Source organism: Lissotriton helveticus, chromosome 5_1 (assembly GCF_964261635.1).
Source record: "Lissotriton helveticus chromosome 5_1, aLisHel1.1, whole genome shotgun sequence".
In the NCBI taxonomy this organism is placed as follows: domain Eukaryota; kingdom Metazoa; phylum Chordata; class Amphibia; order Caudata; family Salamandridae; genus Lissotriton; species Lissotriton helveticus.
The window spans coordinates 226,120,158-226,146,711 of record NC_136065.1 but is presented as its reverse complement, the minus strand read 5'-3'; the positions used below and the strand labels follow the sequence as shown (position 1 = coordinate 226,146,711).

At 41.7% G+C, this 26,554-nt stretch overlaps 1 protein-coding gene across 1 annotated transcript in view; it reads right to left on the bottom strand.

Moving 5' to 3' along the window:
* ABCA2 (ATP binding cassette subfamily A member 2) overlaps window positions 1-26,554 on the bottom strand; it is a 693,258-nt gene that overhangs the window by 243,574 nt on the left and 423,130 nt on the right. Inside the window, exons 17-19 of the mRNA XM_078642051.1 lie at window positions 15,794-15,984; window positions 3,427-3,577; window positions 2,655-2,859 (exon numbers count right to left, since the gene is read on the bottom strand). Of these exons, the coding sequence (XP_078498177.1) occupies window positions 2,655-2,859; window positions 3,427-3,577; window positions 15,794-15,984 (547 nt within the window). The remainder of the gene's footprint in view (window positions 1-2,654; window positions 2,860-3,426; window positions 3,578-15,793; window positions 15,985-26,554) is intronic.

The window sequence follows — 26,554 nt, the reverse complement described above, 5'->3', positions numbered from 1 at the left end:
ATCCACATTAAATTTTCAAATGGAACCCCGCAGGAACATACCACTGCCACTGATATATATGAAACGTGGAGAGATGCTTTTTATAGGAGTCTTGCACATGCTATATGGTGTACCGCTTAATGCAATATGCAGCAAAAAAGCAATGTAATCCAAATTACATTTTAAAATACAACGCTAATGGTTTATATCATCTAGAAGGCCATGTAAGGGGAAGCATGGTCTACAAAAATTAAAGTTTTGTAACTTTTGATTGATTGTCACTTGCCGGAACTACGGAGTGATTTTCAAGCGTGCTTGTCTAAGGAGAAATAGGGTTGGCAGATGGTAGCATCTACTATATCATTCATAAAGACAGATATATAGATAGAGAGCGACAGACAGACAACCAGCCAACTGGATGTCCTAGTATTGGTGCGTCAAGAGATGACTCCGGGCATTGAATGGGATCAAGACACCAGGGAGGCCGGCTAGAGAACAGTTCAGTTTTGCTTCTCACAGAGCAAATAGTGAAAATGCAGAAGAGCATTACATGCCTTTGCAGTAAGTACTAGGAAGGCATATCCACTCAGCCTGGGATGTTGAACTCTACAGCGCATAAGAAGTCGATTGCTAGAAGACCTCAAGGTGCAGCTTGCGTAAACATCCTCCAAATAAAGATGGGACTGTGATTGTAAAAGTCCTTGTGAGACAAAGGACCTTACACGTTGCCTTTTCAGGCAGCCAGTGTAAAAAGGAAAAATGAATGGAGATGCTGGAGTATCTACTTGGCCCAAACAGAACATGGGCTGTAGAATTTTGCATCAATTGCAAATGCTGCAAGAGGTATGGGGAGTTCAAGAAGCAGAGTTATTAAGTCTAATTTAGAGCATATCGGAGACTGAATAACAGTCTTACTTTAATGCAGTTAGTAGTTGAGGCAGGAGTTTGAGAATAACTGTGAGCAGATGGGAAATCATGGCTGTGACCTGGGTGATACCCTCATTAAGGGAGAGCTTTGAGTCAAAGATCACTCCGCAGTTACATACCGATTTATAGGGCACAGTAGGGAATTCAAGATCAGCATGCTCCCACTTGCCAAACTAGGTGAGTGTGTGTTGGCGATGGCCCTTTTTGCAGGGTCATCCCTAAACTTTTTGCTTCTTCCTCCTATTTTTTCCTGACCTGCTGTTGTTGGTTTTAAGACTCTGGGCCCTTTACCACTGCTGACCAGTGCTAATGTGCATATGCTCTCTGTATAAAATGGGTTATGGATTGGTGTTTCCATGATTGCCCTGTTTGATTTGTGTGTCAGTCCCTAGTAACGTGCACTGAGTGTGCCAGGGCCTGTGAATGAAACGCTGTTAGTGGGCTGCAGCACTGGATTGTGCCACCCACACAAACAGCCCGTAAACGTAACACGGGCCTGCCATTGAGGAGCCTGTGTGCAGTCTGGGACTGCCATGTCGACTTGGCAAGTGCACCCACTTGCCAGTCCCTAAACCTTCCCTTTTCTACATGTTAGTCACCCCTAAGGTAGGCCCAAGGTACCCCTGTGGGTATGGTGTATTGTATGTGAAAGGTAGGACATGCCCTGGTGTGTGTGGCATGTCCCGATAGTGAATTACAGCCAATTTCGTTTTCCCTATTGCAAGTCTAGCTGTTCCCTTAGGCCAGAATGGGCAGTTTGATTATAATCTTAACTGACCCAGGGAACAAGGTATAAAAACGAGTTTAGTATGCATGAACTCAGAATGTTAAAATACATCTTCCTGATGTGGTGCCGGATAATGCATTATTGAATTAAATGAGGCATTTAATGCTACGCGTTCACACCCGTCCCGTCTATCGTAAATCAAAGTATCAAAAAAAGGATCTGGTCTTTTAAACAGAAGCAAGGGCATAGGGCATTAAACTACAAGGGCTACAGTGGCTGCATTAATAATCAAGTTCCTGAATTATGTGGTTTATCTCTGCATTGAGTCAACCAAAGTTCACAACAGCAAGTCATCCAACAAGCATTGGCATAGCCAATAGGTCTCGCCTGTGGGACCATATAAGTGCTAGGTTATCCAGCACAATATCCTTGGTGCAACAACATCAAGTGTTGCATGGCTAAACACTTATAAGGTCCCAAAGGCGAGACCTATTGGCTATGCCAATGCTTGTTATGTTTGCTTTGGGGCGTTCTTGAACACCATTTATCCAGTACATTACATTCACATATTGACAATTTTCCTAGATTTTTGGTCATGTACAAGAATAAAACCTCCAAGTCAAACATATGCTAACTTCTTATCACTATAAAGTGATTTACATATTAACAAGAGAAGACATTTTATTGTTAGACATCAAAAGTTTATTACATTTGGGATTTCCAATTTATGATTGGCACATCAGGCAGAGCCATTCATAAAGAGGCTGGCTCCCCAGTTTAAGTTAGCTCTGGTCTCTTAGATAATTACACTCTACACTGATGTGCATTTGAGTTCAACATAATTATTTCAAGGCAATTATTTGTGCATGGAAGTGGGTCTTACATTCTATTGGTCACTGCAGTATTTGACTATGTAGGTGTGAAAATGCTAAATATTTGCAGTTGAACAAATGCGGCATAGACTCACCAGGTTACATGCTACACAGCAGACACAGGCAAAGGTGTGATAACTTTAAAGTACCTGGATGCACAGCTTCGATGTACCACGTCAGCACGCCATACACCACTGCGTCAATAATCAACATCATCATGGACAGCATCAGATTGAAGTCATCGCCCTCCACTGGTGACTGGCTAAAGGTACGCCACTGTATTCCGACTCCAGCCACCTCATAGAGCGCAAAGTACTTGGAGCCGAGTCCAAAAGCGGTTGTGGACATGAGAGACTGAGACACACCGGAAAATTAGGCAACATATAGGAGGTAAAGAAGAGATGTAACACAGCAAACTGTTAAGAGAAGTTTCTGAAGAAATAGAAAGGCAATGAGCCACATAAGCTTCAATAAAAATATTCTGGTTCACCCTAAATGAGAAAGCTGCAAAACCCATCATCTTGTGTTGCTCACTGTATACGCCCATATTTGCATTGGACGGAGGGTGTTGGAATAACAAAATCATGGAACTTCAGTTCTAATGAATTCCTCTTCATTAAGGCCCTAGACATCACACAATCCTCCTATGAAGTATCTTACAATACAAGAGAAGACCGAGATACGAGATCTGTAGGTTGGGAATAACATTATTGAAACCATACTAGAAAACAAGGGGGTGGTTATTAAAAGCGCCAATATAGGAACCAAAATCACGGATTTATGCCAAGGAGCAATACAATTCCATTCCCAATACTACACTCACCTTGTGGCACCAAAATTAAAAAAGACAAAATGCCTGTGCAAGGAGGAACAAAATCAACTTGTGAAAAGACAGTAACCATGTAAATGTGGAGTACTCACAGCAATACACTTTTCGAAGGCGGTGATTTTGTCATGAGCCACTTCCTCTCGGATGGCAACATACATGTAGGGAACGTAACTTAGAAAATAAATGATGCCCCCGCAGGCTGATGCCAGCTTCGCCTTGGAGTAGACCACAGACACGAGGAAACTGCAGTGAGTGGGAAGAGATATGAGGATAAAAACGTGAGACAATGATAAGTAAGAAGAGGCACATGGACATAGGAGACAATAAAAAGGATGGTCAGTAGGGGGTGAACGAAAAAAGGTGTACAGGGGAGGAGAAGAAGAAGGATGGAGATATCAATTTAGAAAGCAGAGAAGTGTGGTATGAGTAAATAAAAGGAGAAATACGAATAGCGTATGAGGTTTTTCAGGAGGAAAGAGAAAGATGAAGAGGTGATTTAGAAAGGAGAGGCAGAGCACGACAGTGGGAGATGCAAGGGAGGGAATCAGAAAGGCATGAGGGGAAACAGTAGTCAAATTTGTCGGGCAAGATAAAAGACAGGAAACAATGTAAAAAAGCAAAACAGTGTTAATTCCTTTCAGCAGATTTGAAATACGTGACACTTACAAAGCTGAAGGCAAGAGAAAAGAAGAGTACCAAATTGCCCCTTCAACACTCTTTGCCCCACTGTGCATATCTAAGGGAAACATCCTTTACAACGCAACTTTTACCAGGCAGTGCCTTTACGACGCAACTTTTACAACGCAAACCGTTACAACGCATTGCGCTGGGGGGGCGCTCTAGGATAGGGAATAGATTTAATTTACTATCCAACACCTTCCCTAGTGTCCACGAGGACTGGAGTTGGAATAGTAAATTAAACTATTCACTATCCAGCACCCCAAAGCGCTATGCGTTGTAATGGTATGCGTGGTAAAAACCGCGTTGTAAAAGCATGCGATGTCAAAGCATGCGTTGTAATGTCATACATCCATATCTAACGAAACAGTAAAACAGGGACCCAGGGCCAGAGCCATGGACAATAGTTCACACAACTAGCAGTTCGCTATGGAAGAGCACACTAATTCCAGAGGACTTCACCACAAGATGGACTTTGTTGGGCAACAGATGACAAGTTTATTAAGTACTTCCTTGAGGTAACCTTTGCAACCTCTTTTTAGAGATGTGGTGACCTTCAAGGCTTCAGATTCTACCCCTCCCCAATTATCCAACTGCACACAAAAGGCCTGAAGCATGTGTTGGGTGTCTGCATTGCTGCTCCTCAAAGTCCTGTCTAGATATTCTCACCATCCCCTCCGGTGGGCAGCTATCTCTAGGGTATATCAGGGCATCATTTAAGTGAGAGCACAGGAAGCATGCTTCTGCCCTTCCAAAACCTGTTGATGGCTGAACTCTCAAACGTCTGCAGAAGTGGGTATATGTTTCAATGTATAAAAATATCTACATTAAAACTGCAATGTTAGAGTTTAGAAGCTTAGAATGGAAGTTGTGAAAGATTCCTCCCAGGATGTCCATTTTAATGGATCAGGAAATGTAACAAGGAGTTATGAGCGGTAGTGAGTACCCAAGTGTGGAAGGCAATATTTAACTCACATAATAAATTACAAACTCTTCAGTGTCAGATTTTATCAGGTCGCGTATTCAGAGGTTTGCCCAAAAATAGGGTGCAACCTACAGATTCTTGTACTTAAACACCAAAATCTGCAGTTTATGGTAAAGGTCAGGCCTTTTTCTTTGGTTACAATTAGGCAGGCTTGAGTAGCCGACATTTATCTGCTGTGCGCTCTGTAATATATTTATTACTAGCTGCTCTTACCTTAACACAGGAAGTTTATTAAACAAAGTTTGTCGTACCTCGGCACTCTAAAAATGTAATGTCATAGAAGCCAATGCTTCTTAAGGAGTTTATTCCCCGTCTTGGCCCGTTTAGAGAGTCAAGACCGCCTATGGCTCAAATACACAGCACTAATATTTAATCAATCATAGAGAGAACATCCGAAAAGGTGCAGTGTCTTAGAATTTTCAATAACTTGTTTAAGAGATATATTTGTACAGTCTTTCATAGTGTTGACACATAAAATATTGTAGTCAAAGGGTCCTTCTGTGCTGTAATCCCAGAAGAAAAAAAGATGATACGGGCAGCCGACACGTGTTTCGTTACTGAAAAGTAACTTCCTCAAGGCTTCCAAGATCTGTAACTGGAAAGTATCAAGACCAGTCCTGGAATTCGCATTTAGTAAATAGGATATTGTACCTTAAATTTGGTGAGTGAATTGAATCCCCGTCTTATAGGTAAATTTGCTGTGCTCCCAAACATCATAAAAGTGTAACTCTGAAAGTTTGTTGTCCCAACAATACATCCGGAAGACGCCAGATCACCGTGCCGCGAGATGGCGTGCTAAGGGCCTATTATAGCTCCCACTGCTAAAACTTCACAGACTTGAAAGCCAAAGAATTATTTCACCGCTGCGCTCGCTGAACAAATTTAGGTAGAATTATTAGTCTGCTTATGTCACCGCCCTTTCAGAGTTACACTTTTATGATGTTTGGGAGCACAGCAAATTTACCTATAAACCGGCGATTCAATTCACTCACCAAATTTAAGGTACAACATCCTATTTACTAAATGCGAATTCCAGGACTGGTCTTGATACTTTCCAGTTACAGATCTTAGAAGCCTTGAGGATGTTACTTTTCAGTAACGAAACACTTGTCGGCTGCCCTTATCTTTTTTCTTCTGGGATTACAGCACAGAAGGACCCTTTGACTACAATATTTTATGTGTCAACACTATGAAAGACTGTACAAATATATCTCTTAAACAAGTTATTAAAAATTCTAAGCCACTGCACCTTTTCAGATGTTCGCTCTATGATTGATTAAATATTAGTGCTGTGTATTTAAGCTATAGGCAGTCTTGACTCTTTAAACAGGCCAAGACGGAATCAACTCCTTTAGAAGCATTGGCTTCTATGACATTACATTTTTAAAGTGCCGAGGTACTGATGGAGCAGATTTCATCTGCAGTCAGGCATTGTTTTATTTTTGTGCTTCAGACAGGCTGCATTTAAATGGCCACACACATTTTGGTGCAGGTTAAAAACATGGCACATGAAAAACATGAAAGTGAGGCCTTTTCAGTCTGAAAATGCTTTTGCTGAATTAACATGTGTTTTTTTTTTTGCAATGTAGAGAAAAGTGGCCTTTTTACCTTTGAAGATTAATAGAATGTGTTTCTCTCTTCCCAGCTCATCCCTTGACAATCTAAATGTATTATTCCTGTCTTAATAGACTTGACTTGTTGCATATTTTGATAAATATTTTCAGTTAATAACACCTCTTTTTATAATGTGTGTGAATTAATAATGCACGTGGGAAACATAATGGGCTGATTTACATGAAATTAATATTATCTTTGTGTTTGTTTTATTTTTGGGGCCTACACAAAACATGGCTGCCTGTGAATCCATCAAGGCTATGGCTTGCAATTTAATGAGAAGGGAGCATGCGCAGACTGTGGCAGCTTTCCTTAAGGAGTCAAGGACAGCTTGAACTGTACATTCTTGTGATTCTGCCAATGTACCAGTGTTAGTTAAAAGTGTCCATCTGACTACGCTGTGGAAGGAAGGATGAATTAGAATGAAACATTTTTCCTAGTGAATGTTGCAAACATATAAAATGTATTAAGTCATTTGCGCTTCTTTTGTTAAAACTGGTGAAGTCAGGTTTTTAGAATGAGTCAGGGGGAGTGAGAACTCATGCCATCATGACTGACCAATCACGTAAGGTTCTCCTGAAAGATGCTACATCTTTGTGTAATCTGCCAATAATTAGGGTATAAATACTGTCCTCTCTGAATGGGGGCTGGCTTTTCTCAGCTCCGCTGGCTTCTATGGGTTAGGTACGCGAAACGTCCCGGGAGATTGCTGAAGGGGAGTTGCGTCCGAGGAGAGTCAGGGGGAGGTTTCTTGCTTCCACGTCATATCTTGGCACTTCAGGCCACATTCCTTTGAGGCCTGTGAAGGAGGGGCTGCTTTCCTCTTTTAGACACAGACAGAGTGCAGTGGATCAGGATAGGATTAGATGCTAAACTTTAAGTTTATGCTTTGACTAAATAATTAGGTCTAAAAAGATTTATTTGATTTATGTATTTATTTCTCTTAATGGGAGATTTTTTGCAAACTATTTAATTATTGATTAGCTTTGCAAGACTATTTTTAGAAACTCTTTAAGACTTTTGCGCCACATTTTCATAACCACATGTAATGCTTATATGCAGACTGTAATGTGTTCTGTATTATTGATATTTTTCCTGTTTTCCAAATTCTGTAACCTGATTGATATTTTACTAATGAATAAAGGGTCAGAGAAAAAATTCACTTTTTGACTAGAAAATAAAACCCTTTAAAATACTCAACAACTCTCTTTTTTGGCTTACAATAATAATTGTATTTTGACTGTTCATCTTTATTTAAAGTCTCCTGAAGGTAATACATGGTGTGAAGGGCCCAACACCTTTTGAGCGGTAAATTAGAGGTAGCATGGAGGTTTTACTTTGAGAAACTACCAGAAGAAATTACCGCTCCATCAGTTTTTGGTAAGCAGAGGATGGTCATTATTGATTAGTTTGGTGATTAGTAATTATTGATTTCACCATCAACTACTCAACTAATGGATCATTGACCTTAAGAGGGAAATAAAATAATTGCCCAAGTTAGATAAATGTCCAAGTCCTGATTCCTGACTCCAATGCTCAGAACCTGAAGACTGGCAAAGCAGTACTGGCAGGTGATGCAAGAAGTGGTGTGAGTATCAATAGGATTGTGAAATGTTGTTAATATGCTAGCATGTATTTTTTGAAGTGTTGAAAATATTAAGTTTTTTTTACTGTTGGTGACATTTTGCTAATTTTGAATTGATGGTGTTATTTATTATATTGGTAATTTCATAGGACATACTTTTTTTGGTTATTGATTACATGTTTTAACTCTTCATGTTAAGTTAGTGTCTAGTTCTATGTTGTCTGGAACACGCAGGTATGCACACCTGTGGAATCCCGGGAAGGAATAGCGGGTGGTAAATGGAAGCCACACTGCACTGAGGTTACTCGTCTGTTGGAATAACACTGAGAAGCTAGGTAGGGCTGGCAGTGTTAAATTAGGGACTATTTTCTGTGTGAGTGATTGATAGCAAAGAGTTCGCTGGTGAAACTTTGGTCTGATATCACCTAGAAAGGGTCACACTAAAGGAGTAGCAGGTTCTTCTGAGCTTGATTGACAGCAAAAGGGTTCGCTGGTGAAACTTTGGCCTAAGATATATCCTGAAGGATAACTCCAAAGGAGTAGCAGGTTCTTCTGAGCTTGACTGAAAGGTAAGCGGAAGGGATTTACCTGTAGTGTTTGAAGAGTAAACGGAAGGTCTTACTTTGTGAAGGGTAAGCGGAATGTGTTACTCGCAGTGAATATAAATCTATCCTTTATTTAGCACAACAGACAGAGTAGCGAATGTATTTATGTTGTTACTAACAGAGTTATTGATTAAGAGAAATATTGCAGTGTTATTTTGTGGAGGGTCAGTGGTAGGAGTAAAACTGACTAAAATTGAGACTGACCGCTTTGGAGAAAAGAAATTGCATTGAACTATTGCAAAAATGAAATTGTTTGAAGGTTTAAAGAAGCTGTTAGGAAGTAAAGTGAAAAATTCGTTTTTTATTGGTGATGCTCCTGAAGGAACACCTGTGCATTTTATGTCTACCCGTTTGGGACAAAACACATGTATGTGGGTTCACCAATGGTGCAAGATTACTGAAAAAGAGGGTGCTTTGAGGTTTCCAAAAGATGGTACTTTTGAATTGCAAATAATTGACAAATTAAGGGAAGTCTTATGTGAAATAAAGACACCATCTAAAGCTGCACAATTTGAGGCCTTAAGCCTATGGGAAAAAGCAGCAAGAGAAAAAGCAAGTGAGGATAAAAAGGTAAAGCATCAAATGCAGGAGAAGGGACTTAATGATGATAAAGAGCTTCAACTAAATAATAATTCAGGGGATGAAATAATGGATGCATTGTTAACTGAGTGTCCACCACTTTATGTGGTTCCCATGAAAAAGACTGAAAATAGTACACCAGTAAATACTACAGGGGCTACTGCTTCTGTTGAACAGAGAGAAATACAGACTGAGAGAACTGTGCAGACATTTTATATTGACCCATTACCTGTTGATTCAGTACTGACAGTGATACCTCCAGGTGTTACTGCTTTAAATGTGCCTGATTCAGTCCAAGAATTGCAAACTGCAGATGCACAGATAATGCCTAGAAAAATTATGACTGTCCCAATTAATATGGGCCCTACTGAAAAGGTGCAAAGGGCTGCAGAAGGCGTGATTATGGCAGGGTTTATTTCAGAAACTCAGAACACACAGGTTATTGAACAGAAAGTACACCAAGCACTGAAAGGTGAGAGAAAAATGGTATTTACAACATCTGCAGCCCAGGATAAAGTAAATATATTTGAAAATGGGATTTTTCAAACCTGCTCTGAGGAAGCAGCAGTAATTAAAAAGATAGAGAACATGGGAGAGCATATTAACACAGGCCCTGAAAAAGAGACAGCTTAGTGTTTTAAATTCAACATGTGAACATGAAGAAATTAACTGTCCCTGCTGTTTAAATAATGAAAATGTGAACCAGTGTCAAGAAAAAGAATTAATTTCCCGGAGTATGGAAACAGCTGCATGTGCATTAACTACACATAATGGACTGACAGATTTGGCTCAAAAATATGAAACTGATGTTTCAGGAAGTTTTACATTTCAGAAAAGTTTCAGGGTACACATGGATGATGAAGCAAATGAGAAAATGTATTCTTCAGAAATGCATTTGCACATTGCAGAAATAAAATGTATGTTTAAATGCAATGGGTTTGAGAAATTAGGAGACAAGTGGGTAAGAAAACATGAGAAGAAAAAGAAACCACCAGACTTAGCAAGGAAAATGGATAAGGAAAAGAAGCCACCAGATATAATTGAGAAAAATAATAAGCAGAATGAGGGAGAAGCTTTTGCTTACTCGTTGAGAGAAAAGGTGGGAGAAATGTATGTTCATATGCCACAGAATAAAAGTGAACTTGCAGCATTTCTGAACACATTCCCACAATTGAGAGACAGAATTGTGCTGTGGTACCCACAAGTTGATGGATTTGATGACTTTTTAAAAGAGTTGTGCATTAATTTGGAAATGTTCTTTTACATTGCCATGCAGACTAAATTGTGGTTTGAATCTAAAGTTGTGGAAAGGCCAAGTGAAATGAAAAGGGTTAGCATGAATGCACCATCATTTTCTGTTGTTATGGAGGAAAATATAGCAGTGATTATTTTCCTGAAGGGCAGAGTGCCAGCAAAGGATGTTGATTGGGTACAGATTAAAAGAGCACAGGATGGAAGTAAAGGTGTTTTGGTTAGTGCAAATTCAGGTATGGATGTTGTACTGCTGGAAAACGTGTCATTTTGCCATCTTTATAACAGATTTGAGCATTGGAAGAAGAAAAATAAATTTAAACATGATGCACAAAAACATGGAGAAATGCAGGTGCAAAATATGCCAGCTAAGCAAATGCAAATGTCAGTTCAGAAACAGGTACCAATGGCAGGAATTTTTCAAGCACAGATGGTCCCACAAAATATGGAAAATGCTAAAGTTAATTTAAATAAGGTGTCCAGAGCAAATGTGAATTATTTCCAGAGACAAAAACTGAACCAAGTCCAACAGGTTGCTGTGTTTGCAAATGAGAGTTTTAACACTCACAATTCAGAATTTACCAAGTCCATTGTGAAGGCAGTGGAAAGTCCAGATTTAGTTGCAGGAGTTTTAAAGAAAGAAATTACAAACCCAGTTTTAGAAAAATGTGCACCAAAAATAGGCCCATTTGAGGAAAACTGCAAAACTGTTGTCTGTGACTCAGGCCTAGCAGGAAAACAATTATTTTGCAAATTAAGCAGCACAGATTACTGTACACCAGATAATGCTATTTTTCAGATTCCTGATGAGGATGTACATTTTAAAATGGCCCAACAAGAGACAGCTGTAGCATTATTTTCAGAAAAGACAGTTGAAAAATTACCTTCTGCTTTGGAAAAAATAATAAACACAGAAATAAGAGAGTTCACAGAGAAGGATGCCAGGTTAATAACATGTGCAGAACATGTCTTATTAAAATTTGAACCAGATGACACGTATTCAGGAACACAATCAGTTGCAGGAATTTTACCAGTAAAAGGATTTTTGATGGAATTGATTGGAAGTTTATGTAACTTTCTGATCACAGGTTCACAGAAACCAAATAAAAAGAACAGAATAGTGCAGGAGATTAAAAGCATATTTTTTCCATATTGTCCTGTGGTACCGAATCCAGACAATATATTTTTTCACACTCCATGTGGTGAAGAATGGCTTATTTTTATTGATTTTTGCCAAGTTCATGTCACAGTGCCATTGGATGAGAATAGTCAGGAGTACTATCAAAAAGAAGATGAATATCTGGGACACAAAATTGGAAAGGGAGGTAGAAAGGTGTCACCAGAGAAGGTGAAAATAATTTCCAAGATGAATCCACCTCAAATTCAGAAAGAAGTCAGGACATTTTTGGGAATGGTTAGCTGCTGTAGAGAGTGGTTAATAAACAGTTCCCTAGTGGCTAAGCCTTTTCTGAGGCTGACACACTCAGGTGTGTCTGATCCGCTTCCATTGGACAACAACTGCACAAAAGCATTCCTAGAGTTGAAAGAGAAAAAATGGCGCGCCCCAGCACTAGGAATGAAAGTTTATTTGAAAGAAAATACACTAATTTGCAGTGAGAGGGAGGGCTGCGCTCTCTCATTGCTTATTCAAAAAGATGAATGTTTTCAAGGGTCTGTGATGTATTGCCCAATGACCTTTGACCCTAACTTCACAGAAATGGCAGCAAATGGATTGGATTGTGATGAAACTGAATATGAGTGTCTAAATATCATGAAAATATGCATAAAGCCAAATTCAGACTTGAAGGATGAACATCTGAGTCAGCCCAACAATGTCCATTTTGTAGATGGTCCAAGTTTGAAAGGTGACACATTAAAAGCAGCACATGCTGTGCTCCTTATACATGATGTTGTCAAAGCTTCATGGCTTTTACCCCAGCCCAAAATTCGAAATTGATTGCCCTTACCATAACATGCAGTATATCCGCTCAATTGGGAGTCACTGTTGTCATGGGAGAGAGAAATGCTAATTCAGTTGCACAAAATTGTGTTCTGTTAGCATGTACATTCTATGGAATCTTCACAGATGAATTAAGAGGCTCAAGAAAATGTTTTTGAAGCAGCACAACAGGGTTGTATCAGAACTGTTTTTGAGGGAAATGACAACTGCATAGTGGCAAATGTGTTATTGCAAAGACTGATGCCCAGGTATAGATTGCCAGTTTCTCTGAAATCAGATCATAATGGGGGCTTAAAGATAATAAGTGCAGAACAACAGATTGGCCAAGGAATGGATTGTAGCTATCTGCCTGAAGTGTCAAGCATAATAAAGCAACACCATGGCAGCACAGAGTTACCTTTTGTAAAAGACTGTTTCAGCAACACTAAAGTGGCTTGAAAATGCATATGCAAATGCACTTGTGGAAAACACTGAGGAGAACACTAGCCATTGCTGTGTAGGTCTGGTTGATGTACAGTGTGCAGTTTCTCACCAGATGGCAGCTGCTACACAAGATCTGCATAATGGATGGTGCAACGGCTTTGGTCTGAGAGATGCTGTTGTGAAACATCTGAATCTGATCAAAGTGAAAATAAGAGTGAAAGGCCTTGGTTGAAAAAGTGCAAAGGATTGATGGTGCTCTGTCAGAGTTTCTCAGCACCTAAGTAGTCTAATTTGCATGGAAAAAGGTACAGAATGCCACACTTTATGAGCCATTCTGATGGCAAGCTGATGACAATGAGCAAAGAAATGCTGAAACTGTCCTGTTGAATTCCTTTTTTATTATTTTAGTTACTTATTTTAAAGAAGACTGTTCCAAGAAGCTACTTACAGAACTCTGCACTAAAACAATTGAGCTTGGCTATATATGATCTGATTACAGACCAAACTTGTGTTTGCCTTAGAAATAGAAGTAACATTGTTATATGCTCAGCTTTTGCAATTTAAAAAAAAAAAAAAAATACTGTCACTTGTGAAATTAAATATGTGTGATGAATTATAAATCATTTTATTATGATTTGAATTATCAGAAGGGTGGATTGATGGAGCAGATTTCATCTGCAGTCAGGCATTGTTTTATTTTTGTGCTTCAGACAGGCTGCATTTAAATTGCCACGCACATTTTGGTGCAGGTTAAAAACATGGCACATGAAAAACATGAAAGTGAGGCCTTTTCAGTCTGAAAATGCTTTTGCTGAATTAACATGTGGTTTTTTTTTGCAATGTAGAGAAAAGTGGCCTTTTTACCTTTGAAGATTAATAGAATGTGTTTCTCTCTTCCCAGCTCATCCCTTGACAATCTAAATGTATTATTCCTGTCTTAATAGACTTGATGCATATTTTGATAAATATTTTCAGTTAATAACACCTCTTTTTATAATGTGTGTGAATTAATAATGCACGTGGGAAACAGAATGGGCTGATTTACATGAAATTAATATTATCTTTGTGTTTGTTTTATTTTTGGGGCCTACACAAAACATGGCTGCCTGTGAATCCATCAAGGCTATGGCTTGCAATTTAATGAGAAGGGAGCATGCGCAGACTGTGGCAGCTTTCCTAAAGGAGTCAAGGACAGCTTGAACTGTACATTCTTGTGATTCTGCCAATGTACCAGTGTTAGTTAAAAGTGTCCATCTGACTACGCTGTGGAAGGAAGGATGAATTAGAATGAAACATTTTTCCTAGTAAATGTTGCAAACATATAAAATGTATTAAGTCATTTGCGCTTCTTTTGTTAAAACTGGTGAAGTCAGGTTTTTAGAATGAGTCAGGGGGAGTGAGAACTCATGCCATCATGACTGACCAATCACGTAAGGTTCTCCTGAAAGATGCTACATCTTTGTGTAATCTGCCAATAATTAGGGTATAAATACTGTCCTCTCTGAATGGGGGCTGGCTTTTCTGAGCTCAGCTGGCTTCTATGGGTTAGGTACGCGAAACGTCCCGGGAGATTGCTGAAGGGGAGTTGCGTCCGAGGAGAGTCAGGGGGAGGTTTCTTGCTTCCACGTCATATCTTGGCACTTCAGGCCACATTCCTTTGAGGCCTGTGAAGGAGGGGCTGCTTTCCTCTTTTAGACACAGACAGACAGAGTGCAGTGGATCAGGATAGGATTAGATGCTAAACTTTAAGTTTATGCTTTGACTAATTAATTAGGTCTAAAAAGATTTATTTGATTTATGTATTTATTTCTCTTAATGGGAGATTTTTTGCAAACTATTTAATTATTGATTAGCTTTGCAAGACTATTTTTAGAAACTCTTTAAGACTTTTGCGCCACATTTTCATAACCACACGTAATGCTTATATGCAGACTGTAATGTGTTCTGTATTATTGATATTTTTCCTGTTTTCCAAATTCTGTAACCTGATTGATATTTTACTAATGAATAAAGGGTCAGAGAAAAAATTAACTTTTTGACTAGAAAATAAAACCCTTTAAAATACTCAACAACTCTCTTTTTTGGCTTACAATAATAATTGTATTTTGACTGTTCATCTTTATTTAAAGTCTCCTGAAGGTAATACATGGTGTGAAGGGCCCAACACCTTTTGAGCGGTAAATTAGAGGTAGCATGGAGGTTTTACATTGAGAAACTACCAGAAGAAATTACCGCTCCATCAGTACGACAAACTTTGTTTATTAGTCTCCTACAACTGACCCCGCTGGGATCTAAGTGGAAGCCGACATCTGTGGTAGTGGGATGTCAAATGTTACCATTAGGGGCACCAATTTTGTGAAATAAAACTAGGTTTATGGACAACATTTATTTCTAACAACAAATCTAAGTAGAGGATTGGAAAGTGCGACAGCCTAAACCACCTCTACCTGTGTTGTTTTATTGTTAACACAGGAAGTGTTAATACCTGGGATACTTGTAATCGAGCCTTTGTTCTATGCAAAGATGGTTTTCTTGGAAAGCATGGTCATATACTCCACAACATATGGCTTGTGATCATTATATGGGCAAATTAATCACCATTTTAGCCAACTTGTAATGTATGAGTCCACATGAACGTTGACCTACTTTATAAACAAGATAGAGCGAGTTTTATTAGCATTACAAGCCTGTGATGATGCATTTCCAACATTGGGACCCTTCTACAATAAGGGAAGAGGCTTGTATACAAGTGGTATGACTTGCTGATGCTAGAACTCACCAGAACATAATGGTGGCCACAGCGTAAATGGACAAGAAGAGCCAGATGATGAAGACATCGCTGTGCATCAGTACTTTGCCATATTTCAAGATGGCGGTCAGCGCCGTGACGGAAATGGAAAGCTGGACAAAGCCTGTGATGAACCAAGCCACCCAGTGCACCGCGTTATTCAAGCCCATCATCTTCATCACCTGAGAACAAAGGAAGGTCAAAGAGGTCACAACAGCACAAATACAATCTCCTCCCATACATAAGTAAACAAATGTCATGCCTTCCAACATAGAAAAGGCAGAATTAAGGGAAATGTTCAACCTGGTGGAGACTAAGGGCATGATTAGAGTTTGGCAGACAGGTTACTCTGTCATAAACTTGATGGATATCCGGTCTACTTTATTCAAAAGCCGTATAACCAATGCACATATAATAAGGAAGAAGGGATTTCCGTCACCTTTGAGACGGAGTAGCCATCTCCAAAATCTAAAATCGGGCCCTATGCATGATTTCTCTAGATGTGCGGAGCACTGTTCCTGCTGTTGGTGTGTTTCGAGTTTGGATTCGGACTTCATTGGCAGGTAAGATAATATAAATATATTCAGTTTGTGGGAAGGTGACAAATTGACTGTTGTTAGGGCCACACCTGTAACAATGTTGCCTCCAGCCTTAAAATCGAATCTAACCAAAATTCATCAGTGTTTTTCTGGAAATTCGCCTCCACCCCTTTTTTGTTTAACTGCTTGGTTCTTTTAAACTTCCATAGAAGTGTACAATGGTTCTTGACTTTGAGTAGGTCTTTGCTGATACTTGCTTTCAATTACCTTTGACTGTTTTTTTAATGTAATTGTTTCTATTTGTGTTGTCACACGTTTTAGTAAAACGTCGTCGGTAACAGACTTTAATGTATTACAGAGTTGATATCCTGCTGAAATATAAGTTGTATTTCTAGTTCAGACTCTTGACAACATGGAAAAACATGATTAGGTCTTTACCACAGCGTTTCTGTGTCAAGTACATCAAAGCATAAAACAAAACAAGATGAAACATGTTACCTTTTGGTTTCGGCAGACAGGTTGCAACTCCACATATCTACACAATTCTTATGCTATCTACTTGTCGTGCTTCTGCTGGGCTCTACAGTGTTGTACCTTTAAAGGTTCTGCACAAAATGTGACCACAAGTAGAAAAGAAAAACTTAAGAATATATTTTTCTGCTACTGTTAGAGGCATTTGTTACTTGTCCAGTTCAGATGTGATACCGCACATCATGGAGTTTGATCAAACACGGAGCAGTAGTTGGTCAAATAGTTGGAAGAATTCCTCACTAGGATTAGTGAATGCAGGTGATCAAGGAATACAAGGAAAATCAAGCGCTCAAAAACTGATTTCTTCAGCCTCCAGCTCGATCAAGCAAAAAACCGACCAAGAAAACGGTTTGAACTAGTCAAAACTCAAACCAAGGAACAACCTCTACAATCAAATAGCACAACAGGCGATATACCATCCTGTGAAGACTTCTCTGCTTTCTTTGAGCTAAAGACTGATAACATAAGAAGCGATCTCCTCAATGATGTAAGCCGCTACTCCAGCCCCAACAACATAACTTCCACTCAACCTAAAAACAACGCGGCCTGGTCTTCCTTTGACACCTACTCAGAAGAAACAATTAACAAACTGCTCGGCACCTTGAAACCCTCTAATCACCTCACAGACCCCTTACCTGCTAATGCTGTAAAAGACTTCATCCCCCTGCTCCTCCCACTTTGGACTAAAATCATTAACAGCTCCCTCCAACAAGGACTCATCCCCGACTCCCTCAAGGTGGGACAAGTCACGCCTATACTCAAGAAACCTACAGCTGACCCTGCTGACCTAAACAATTACCGCCCTATCACCAATATCCCCACCCTGGCCAAACTGCTGGAAAAATGCTTACAACTCCAACTGACAAAACACATCGATCAGTTTGACCTCCTCAACCCTCATCAGTCAGGCTTCCGAGCAAGACAGTACGGAAACGGCTATGACACACATAATTGATGACGCCCTCCAAATCCTAGATCATAACGACACCTGCCTCCTCATCCTACTTGATCTCTCCTCAGCATTTGACACCGTCAAACATGAGAATCTACTTGAGCTGTTAAGCACCAGAATGGGTCTATCTGGGACTTTTCTCAAGTGGTTCACTTCCTTTCTACATAACCGGCCTCAAAAGTTCAAGATCAACAACGTGTTATCCCCATCTGTGCCTGTAACATTAGGCGTCCCACAAGGATCTTCCCTATCCCCAACTTTGTTCAATCTAGTCATGGAACCACTCACCACCCTGTTACAAGCATCTAATGTACACTTTCACATGTACGCCGATGCCACTCCACTCTATCTCAAACTACAATCCCCGGAAGACATCAAACTTCTGAACTCTACGCTCAGAAACACCCAATCATGGTTGGCCGATAATCACCTCAAACTAAATGCTCTGAAAACTGAGTTCCTTCTGATCCCACCTCCTGCGAAAATCTCCACCACCCAAATCTGGCTCAAGCACCTAACTGCACTCAATGTCCAACCCACTATCGTGGACTCCGCGAAATCCTTAGGCATCACACTTGACGCCAATCTCAACATGCAGCAACATATCAGCAAATCAACTAAGGGAGCTAATTTCCAAATCAACACTTTGAGGAAACTTAAACCCTTCCTCCCAGCTAAGGACTTCCAAACTGCAGTACAAGCCCTAGTCATCCCACGCATAGACTACGGAATCGTCGCTCTCTGCGGACTCCCCCTATCAACAACCGCACCCCTAAGAGCCTCCTTGAACGCTGCAGCGAGACTTATCACTGGATCAAAAAAACATTCGCATATTTCCCCTGACTTAAAATCCCTGAACTGGCTGCCTTTTGAAGCCAGGATACAGCTGAAAATTGCTTGTATGACTCATATGGCTGTACACCACAAGTCACCCAACTACCTCACTCAAAAGCTGACTATATCAGGGGGCTCGAGATCCACCAGAAGCACAAAAAATCTCCTCCTGAAACCGCGAAGATTCCGGAAGGAAAAAACATATAAATGCTCCTTCTCTGGAATGGCACCCAGGATCTGGAATGCACTCCCTCCCGAAACAAGGCTTATCTCCTCCACTGCATTTTTTAAGAAAGAAGTAAAAGCCATCCTTATGGCTAAATTCACTTGAACTCTTTTTTGGATATATCGAACACATTGCACCGACTTTGTATCATTTGTTTATCTGATTGTCTAACTGTACTTTTTGTTTTATCTGATTGCTATCCTATTTTGCTACTCACTTACTACCTACTACTATTTTGTACCCAAAAGTTTGTTAATCACTCCCTTGTTTCCCTTACCCCTTGTTTCTGTAAAGCGCTCTGATATCTGCAAAGATCTTGTTCGCGCTATATAAAACTTTGAAAATAAATAAAATAAATAATGGAAACACAATTTCAATTTTTCTGAATCACTTTCATGCTCGGTTTGTTAAATATTGCACCTGGTTGAAAAAACATGGCATGGTAGTACATGGAACAGCAAATGTAACTGTTGCACTTCGAGATGACGTTATTTCTGCTACTGTTGGAGCAAGATGGAAAATCAGGTTCATAAAGTCTGCACAAGATAAATACAACATTTCTTAACAAGAGGTTCATTGTAGGCCCCTTACTATTTTCTCAACTAAAAGAGGGGTGCTCCTTTAAGAAAAGAAAAGCCGCTCAGCATATGACCGTACTCCATCTTGGAGAGCCAACCTGTGGCCATGGTAGGTCCAGGAGCCATGGGCTGGTGGCATATGAATGAGCTCAACTCAGATTGTAAAACATGGAGCGAATGGCGCTTCCCTGGGCACACCACGCAGAATGAGATGAACTCTATCGGACCAAAACGTCATAACCGGTGAAACCTTACTCACGTGTGAATTCAGATCTGTAATATTCCGGAATGATATAACCAGGAGACATATCATTACAGCATACACAAGGTATGTGCGTTGGAAAAAATAAATGCTCCCACGCATCCTAAATTGAGTGATGGCTTCTAAAAATCTGGATTGGCACCTTCAATTTTATGCTGCAAAATGTTAGATTACTAGAATGCTAATCAAGTCATCTGGCAAACGTGGCTATGTCAACCAAACGGAGGATCTCAGGCCCCACTAGGATAATTCTTACCCTTACATAAACTGTCAAATTTGCCTTATCGACAGGCCAAATCTTGTTGAAATGTGGCATCATCACATACGCTGAAGCACAAACAAAGTACAAGAAATATACTGCCAGGTCCTGAACATCAAATCTCTTCTCCTTCTCGAGTGGGATAATCGCTCCTACACTGGGTGTTTCACACGCAAGCTTGGTGTGTTACCAATGGTCTGCACTACAACCCCTGCCAAATAACCCTGCTCGGGCTCCATCTATACTCGCTTCTCAAAGTATGAATAAGAAAATGACTCCATCTTTTCTCTGCGGATGATTCAGTGAGCTGAAGGCAAAATATGGTGACTTGCAGGCCCAGAGTTTAAAACATGACAAGGCCAACTCACCCTTCCATCCTTCTGAGAAGTTTAAATTGAGTACGATTAAGTTGACTAATAGATCATATTATATTTACAGCACTTCGTACTTAAAAACAGTATGGCATGAAGTGCTAAATGTCAGCCAAGTTATGTGTCTTTCACACTTTGTCTATCCGCACTCCACACTTCTTACACTGCCTGTCTGCCTTCCTCATTCCTTTAATTTCCTGTTTCCTAAACCCTTATCCCATAAGAAATTCTTGGTGTCCTACTAGAGTCTCCCTCTTTCTTCTGACCTTCTTCCTCTCAATCTCTCTGCCCCTCAGATAAACACTCTGCTTCTTTCCAGAAATGCTTACTACATGTCTCTTTGCTCTCTCGTTTTTGCCTCCTTTCTACTTTGTCCCTCGCTCTGAGTTCTTCCATGCCATCAACTAACACACATTACTCCTTTCCAGTGACTTACTTTGCGTGTACTTCCTACACCAGCTCTTTCTGACTCTTCATGTGGTCCTTCTCTTTTCCTCTCCGCCTGAGAAATTTTTCCCCCCGTTTTATTTCTTTATTTGAGACCTTGGCTGTGTCTGTTTTTTTCACTGCCATCCCGATTTGTGCCCGCCTCTCTCTCACCACACCGTCTCCCACGGTTATTCAATTCATTGCACCCTCTAATCACTTTCTTTTCCCAAAGACTCTTAAAACAGGCTGACTTCTCTTTATGTGTTTTTATTTACTTATGTCTGCATCTTTACTGCTGCCTTTATTGATACTTAGGAACCAGGAGAGACAGTATAGCACCGCTGCCTCGCTTTATCCTAATTAAATCTCAAATTGTTTCTGGGGCTTAGTTACCTTATCTGTCAAAATTGGGGGCGCTTAGAAGAACAAGTTACTTACCTTTGATAATGCACTTTCTGGTGGGTGCTCTATCTAAACGCAGATCGCCTTCCTTCCGCATATTCCCCATGCACTAGACTGGATCTGGAAACTTTTGCATACAGTGATCACGTGCTATGACAACGCCGTGCAGCGCGCAGCTCTGCGTTGGCTTTTTTCTGCCCCAGAAGAGACAGCGCAGAGCCACATATAAGCGCCATCCCTGCAAGGTGTCAATTTCTTGCTTGACTTTCTCCACGCCCTCAGGCGGAAAGCACAGAAAAAGTCAGTACCACTGAGTAGATCTCCATTTCGGGACTTTTTAGTTGGAATAAAGAAAACATTCCACAGAACAGGAATGTGGAAAGGCAGGGAGGCATCTGCTGTTAAAAAGATTATGCACCAGAAGACCATTAACGAAAGTAATTAACTTCTTCTTTTGATAGATACTTCGGACTGCAGATTCCTCAGCTTTAGAATAGATAGCAAAGCAGTACCTCCTGAAGGTGGAGGGTCTGTAGAGAGTTCTCAGAGAAGAAAATCTTGCAGGGCCCAATGGGCAAAACGCCCATCAGACCTGGCTGTCAAGGCAGTAGTTCTGCTTGAATGTTTGCAGCAACACCCATGCTGCAGCCTGATAGACTTCAAGAGGAGGCCTGCTGCATGCTCATGCAGTGGTGGCAGCCTTAGCCCAGATGGAATGGGCTCTCAGACTTTACAATGCTGTCTTTTGGTCAATCTGTAGCACATCTTAATGCAGAGAACTATTCACCTCAGCAGAGTCCTGTTCAGGACAGCCTTTCCTTTCTTAAACCTAGAGAACCTCAAAAAAACTGATCACCCACCCAATGGTCCTTGGTACACAGGATGCAAAAGCTTGAAGCTTTTTTGGGGTCCAAGCAGAAGAGCCTCTCCTCCGAGGGCTGAGGCAGGGCAAAGAATGCTCGGAGAATGATGGATTGCCAAACATGGAAAGGAGTCACAACTTTTGGCAGGAAGGCCATCAGAGTCCTCAGCACCAGGTTGTCAGTGAAAAAAGGTGTTGTAGGGCAGCTGCGCCAAGAGCATATAATCACTCACACGAGAAGCTGAAGTTATCTCTATGAGGGAGACAGTCTTTAAGGTCAGAAGACACGATGAGCAGCTGTGAATTGGCTTAAAAGGAGTGCACGATGAACGTCAAGACCAAGTTATGGTCACGCTGTGGCATCATAAATGGTTTGGGAGGAAGCATGTATCAAATTTTTTATAAAATACACCTCAACAGGTGATTCAAAGGCAAAAAGGTTGAAAGGGAAGATAACTAGCCTTTTAAAGTGCTCACTGCTAGGGTTTGCTGGGCCAAAGACAAAACTAACAATAAAACATCTGACAGCTTGGCTTGTAAAGGGACATCTTGCGGACTCCACATTAGGCCACAAATTTGTCCCAATGCCCGGTGTAAATGTATTTCATAGATCGACGCCTGGCAGCAAGGATGAAGTCCACAACTTCAGGTGGCAGACTGAATGCAGCCCACTTGCACCACTCAATCTCCAGGCATGGAAGTGTAGAATGTGCAGGTTTGGGTATAGAATCCTGCCCTGCTACTGCAACAGAAGATCCCCTCTGAAGTGAAAGCCTGATCGAGGAACAGACGTTCGGGTTACCACACTCTCTTGGACCAATCTGGGGCCACTAGAAAGACTTGGGCCCAGTGATTCTTGATCTACTTCAGAACTTGAGGCAGCAGAGGTTGAGTTTGGAAAGCGTACATGAGCCTGGTGTTCTCCTGCTGTCAGAATGCATCTCTTCTAAAGAGTTTTTGAGGGAACTCCCACATGCAAATGTTTTGACACTGTGCATTCTCAGCAGTGACAAAAAGATCTAGCCTGGGGTTTCCCCACTGTTGGCAGGTACTGTGTGCCAGCTTGCAATGCAGATGCCATTCATGATACTACATGCGCCACAGCCTGATCTAGTCCACCATGGCATTCTAATATCCTACCGGAAGTTATCAATAAGGTAGATGCCCGGATGCTCCAGCCAAAACCAGATATGCAGAGGATCTTGGCACAGGAACCAGGACCCCACTCCTCCCTGTTTTTTGCAGTACCAGATGGCAGCAGTGTGGTCTGGGAGGACCTACACCTGCCTCCCCTTGATGGATGACGGGAAGACAATTAGTGCCAGATGAATGGCCCGCAACTCCAACAGATTGTTATGAAGCTGGGTTTTCGCCGAAGACTAGAGTCTTCTGATCTGCAATTCTCCTAGATAACCTTCCCAACCATACAGTGACATATCCATCACCACGGTCAGCAGTGGCAGGGGAATGGAGAGGGGTCTGCCTCTGGTCCAATTGCAGTCAAGCAGTCACCACCGCATATTGTGTGCAGTCTCTTCTGAAACGTTGATGGCATCCAACAGTTTCCTTGGTCGACTTAGGATTCAGATTATACTGCAGAGACTGGGTTTGCAACCGCCTCATTGGTCAAAACCTGCAACTATGTCAGGTGGTTCTGCATGGTCTAGAGGAGCTTCTCAACTGGCTGTGGCAAGCGCGCCTGGCATCACCAACCTCCAAGGATGGGTGGTTACTACCGCCACCACTTTCGTGAACATCTGAGGGGCACTGGTGAGGTCAAAGTAGAACACAGCAAACTGAACATGCTCTTGGCCTACCTTGAACAGTTAGTAACATCTGTGGGACCTCAGGAAGGAAGTATAAAATACTCATCTTGCAGGTTCAAGGCCATTATCCACTAGTGCAGATGTCAGACAGACCGACCGACCCTATACCAGTGTGAGCATTTTTAAGTTGTCCTTCCTTAGGAAGCCAGTCAGGGAGCAAAGATCTAAGATAGGCCAAAGCCTGCATCCCTTTTGTCAGAATGTGCGGTGGCCCTTAAAACACTAAGGCAGAATACGCTTTTTTGCCAACCAGGCGTGAACCATCAAAAAGCATATTCATAAAGGCCATCAGGGAGGACTGTATATCTCCAGAGAAACCTACAGATCGAAGCATGGCAACAAAGCCCCACATTGGTGCCAATCAATCGCCCCAGACAAAAAGCAGTATCAAGGCCTGTATGAATCACGTATTAGCCCGCACATTGGCTGTATTGAATGGTCTGAGCAAAGGAGGCCCTGTGGTCTTGTGGGACCCCTTGCAAGATCTTGCTGGTCAGATTACGAAAGTCAAGCTTAAACTGGTCCAATAAACAAGCAGCTTTTGACCAATTTCAATGTGAGGCTAGCTGATGGAAGCATTTGTTTCCAGAATGCCTCAAACGTTCTAGGGGGTGGTGTGGGGAATGAATTGGGGGTTCACCTTGTGGTGGAACCCTGGATCGCCAGACTTTCTGGAGTATGATGCTGTGTAAAGAATTCAGGGTCACCAGGAGCCGGTCTATGGCATATGGCCACCTGCCAACTCACTGGCAGGCAAGAACTGGGCTTAGACGGAGTGCCCATTAAGGGCTTTATTTAATGGAAGCAAGGGCTAAGATGAGGCTGCCCCATGTTGCAAATCTTCTATGAGGACATTTGTCTTGACTTCAACGGAAGGCAGTTGTAGGTCCAGGACCTTAGCCGCTCGTCAAATTGGCAAAAGAGGCACAATCCCCTGTGGAGGCCCAAAAGGCAAATTCAAACCTGCATCGGGTGGGGGGAGAGTATCAAGCCCAATGGCCTCCTGTATGTCCAGGTAAAGACTGTTGTTTCCATCCCCACCATCTTCATCTCAGAGTGGTGACAATCTCTGATCTGAATCACAACAAAAAAGACAGTGGAGCCTGCAGCAGTAGTGGAAGCCAGGATCAGACCGGAGTAGTGTGGCAAGTGTACTGTAGCAAATTAGGATCGCAACCTCAGTTGGGGTAAAGCCAACGCCAGTCTGGGGTCGGGCTTTGGTGTCCGATTCACTCCATATTCAGTGGCATCAGCACCGGTGTTGATGACGGAAGGGCTGATGTGAGTCTTGGAGCCAGTGTGGAAGTCTGCACCAGGGTCAATGCTGAACCGGAGATAGGTCCAAAGGACTGATACAGTGCAGAGGATGGATCCGGTGGTAGTAATCCAAGTGACGGCCCTGGCCAATCCTTGGGGTGCGAAGGAGTGCCAGAAAGAGCTCAGAGAGTGCCAAGATACACAGAGTGGCCTCCTGAAAGACCTCACCCGGTTGTGGCGTCAGCGATGGCCTGAGAAACTCTGGGCACATTGGGATCAACTGCAGAATCAGCTCCTCGATCAGAGACCGGGAGGGAAATAGATTGGCACCTTCGCAACTTCCCTTTGATAGAGTGTGGAATGGGAGTTTAGTGCACTTCACCTTCTTATGTTTCCATTTGGATTTTTGACATTCCAAAGGAATCCGACTGCAAAGAAGACTTTGTGCAGGAGCAGTCTAGAAAGCAGGTCCTTCTTTCGGTTCACAGTCATAGATCACTTTAAGGAGCATGAGAGCGCACGTCAAGGCATGATTTGGTGTCATGCCCCAGGCCAGACCAGATAATCATCTTGAGAGGGTCTGTGACAGACATCTGTTTCCTGCAGTCATGACAGTTTGAATCCTGTAGTTTTAGGAGGGGACATTGTTCCCTTGCACACTGGATTCCATTTTGGAAGCCATAGAAAGATGGATGAAAGTAGCAGAGGACCTTTGGATCCATGTTTAAAGGTGCAGAAAGAAAGGAACTGACCTCAGCGTGCAGGGCTGGCCCTCATATGGGGCTCTGCTCCATAACTACTGGGGCGGAACAAAGCCAATACGGAGCAGCACTTTGCCACCCAGCGGCAAGTAGGAGAACTGCTATGAAAAGTTTCACGAGCCAGTCTAGCGCGTGGGTATGATTTTACAGGTTAAGAATGTACTGATAGTAGTGTCCATCAAAAATTTCTCACCAATATTGTGCATTGTAAAAAAGTTAACAGCACCAGGCTTTTCAGCCAGGAAGTGCATAAACTTGATGCACTTTACAATGATGCACAGCAAATCCTCATTTCGTTTTCTCATAAGCCCAGGTTTATTTTCAGTTCTTTAGGTTTAATAAAACTCTCTCTCCTTGCGTGCCCTCTTGCTATCTCGTACCTCAGAGGGGGGAAACCGAGCACTCTACATCCAAGTTGTAGCTTTCTTATATCAACTCTGCCCGAGGTCTGGGAGAGACGGGCGCAGCTACCAGGCGTAGACCAGTGTCCTACTTGAGACCATAACCCCCGGTAATCATAGTTATTCACAAAACCTGGGTGCCCTGCAAAGTTAACCTACCTTTGCTCCCAGCAGCCAAAAGCAGACCATGGAAAAGTAAAAACCACCAAGGTCCCGCATTCCTCCTTCAAAAAAATAAGTAATGTAATACCAAAAGTTCAAT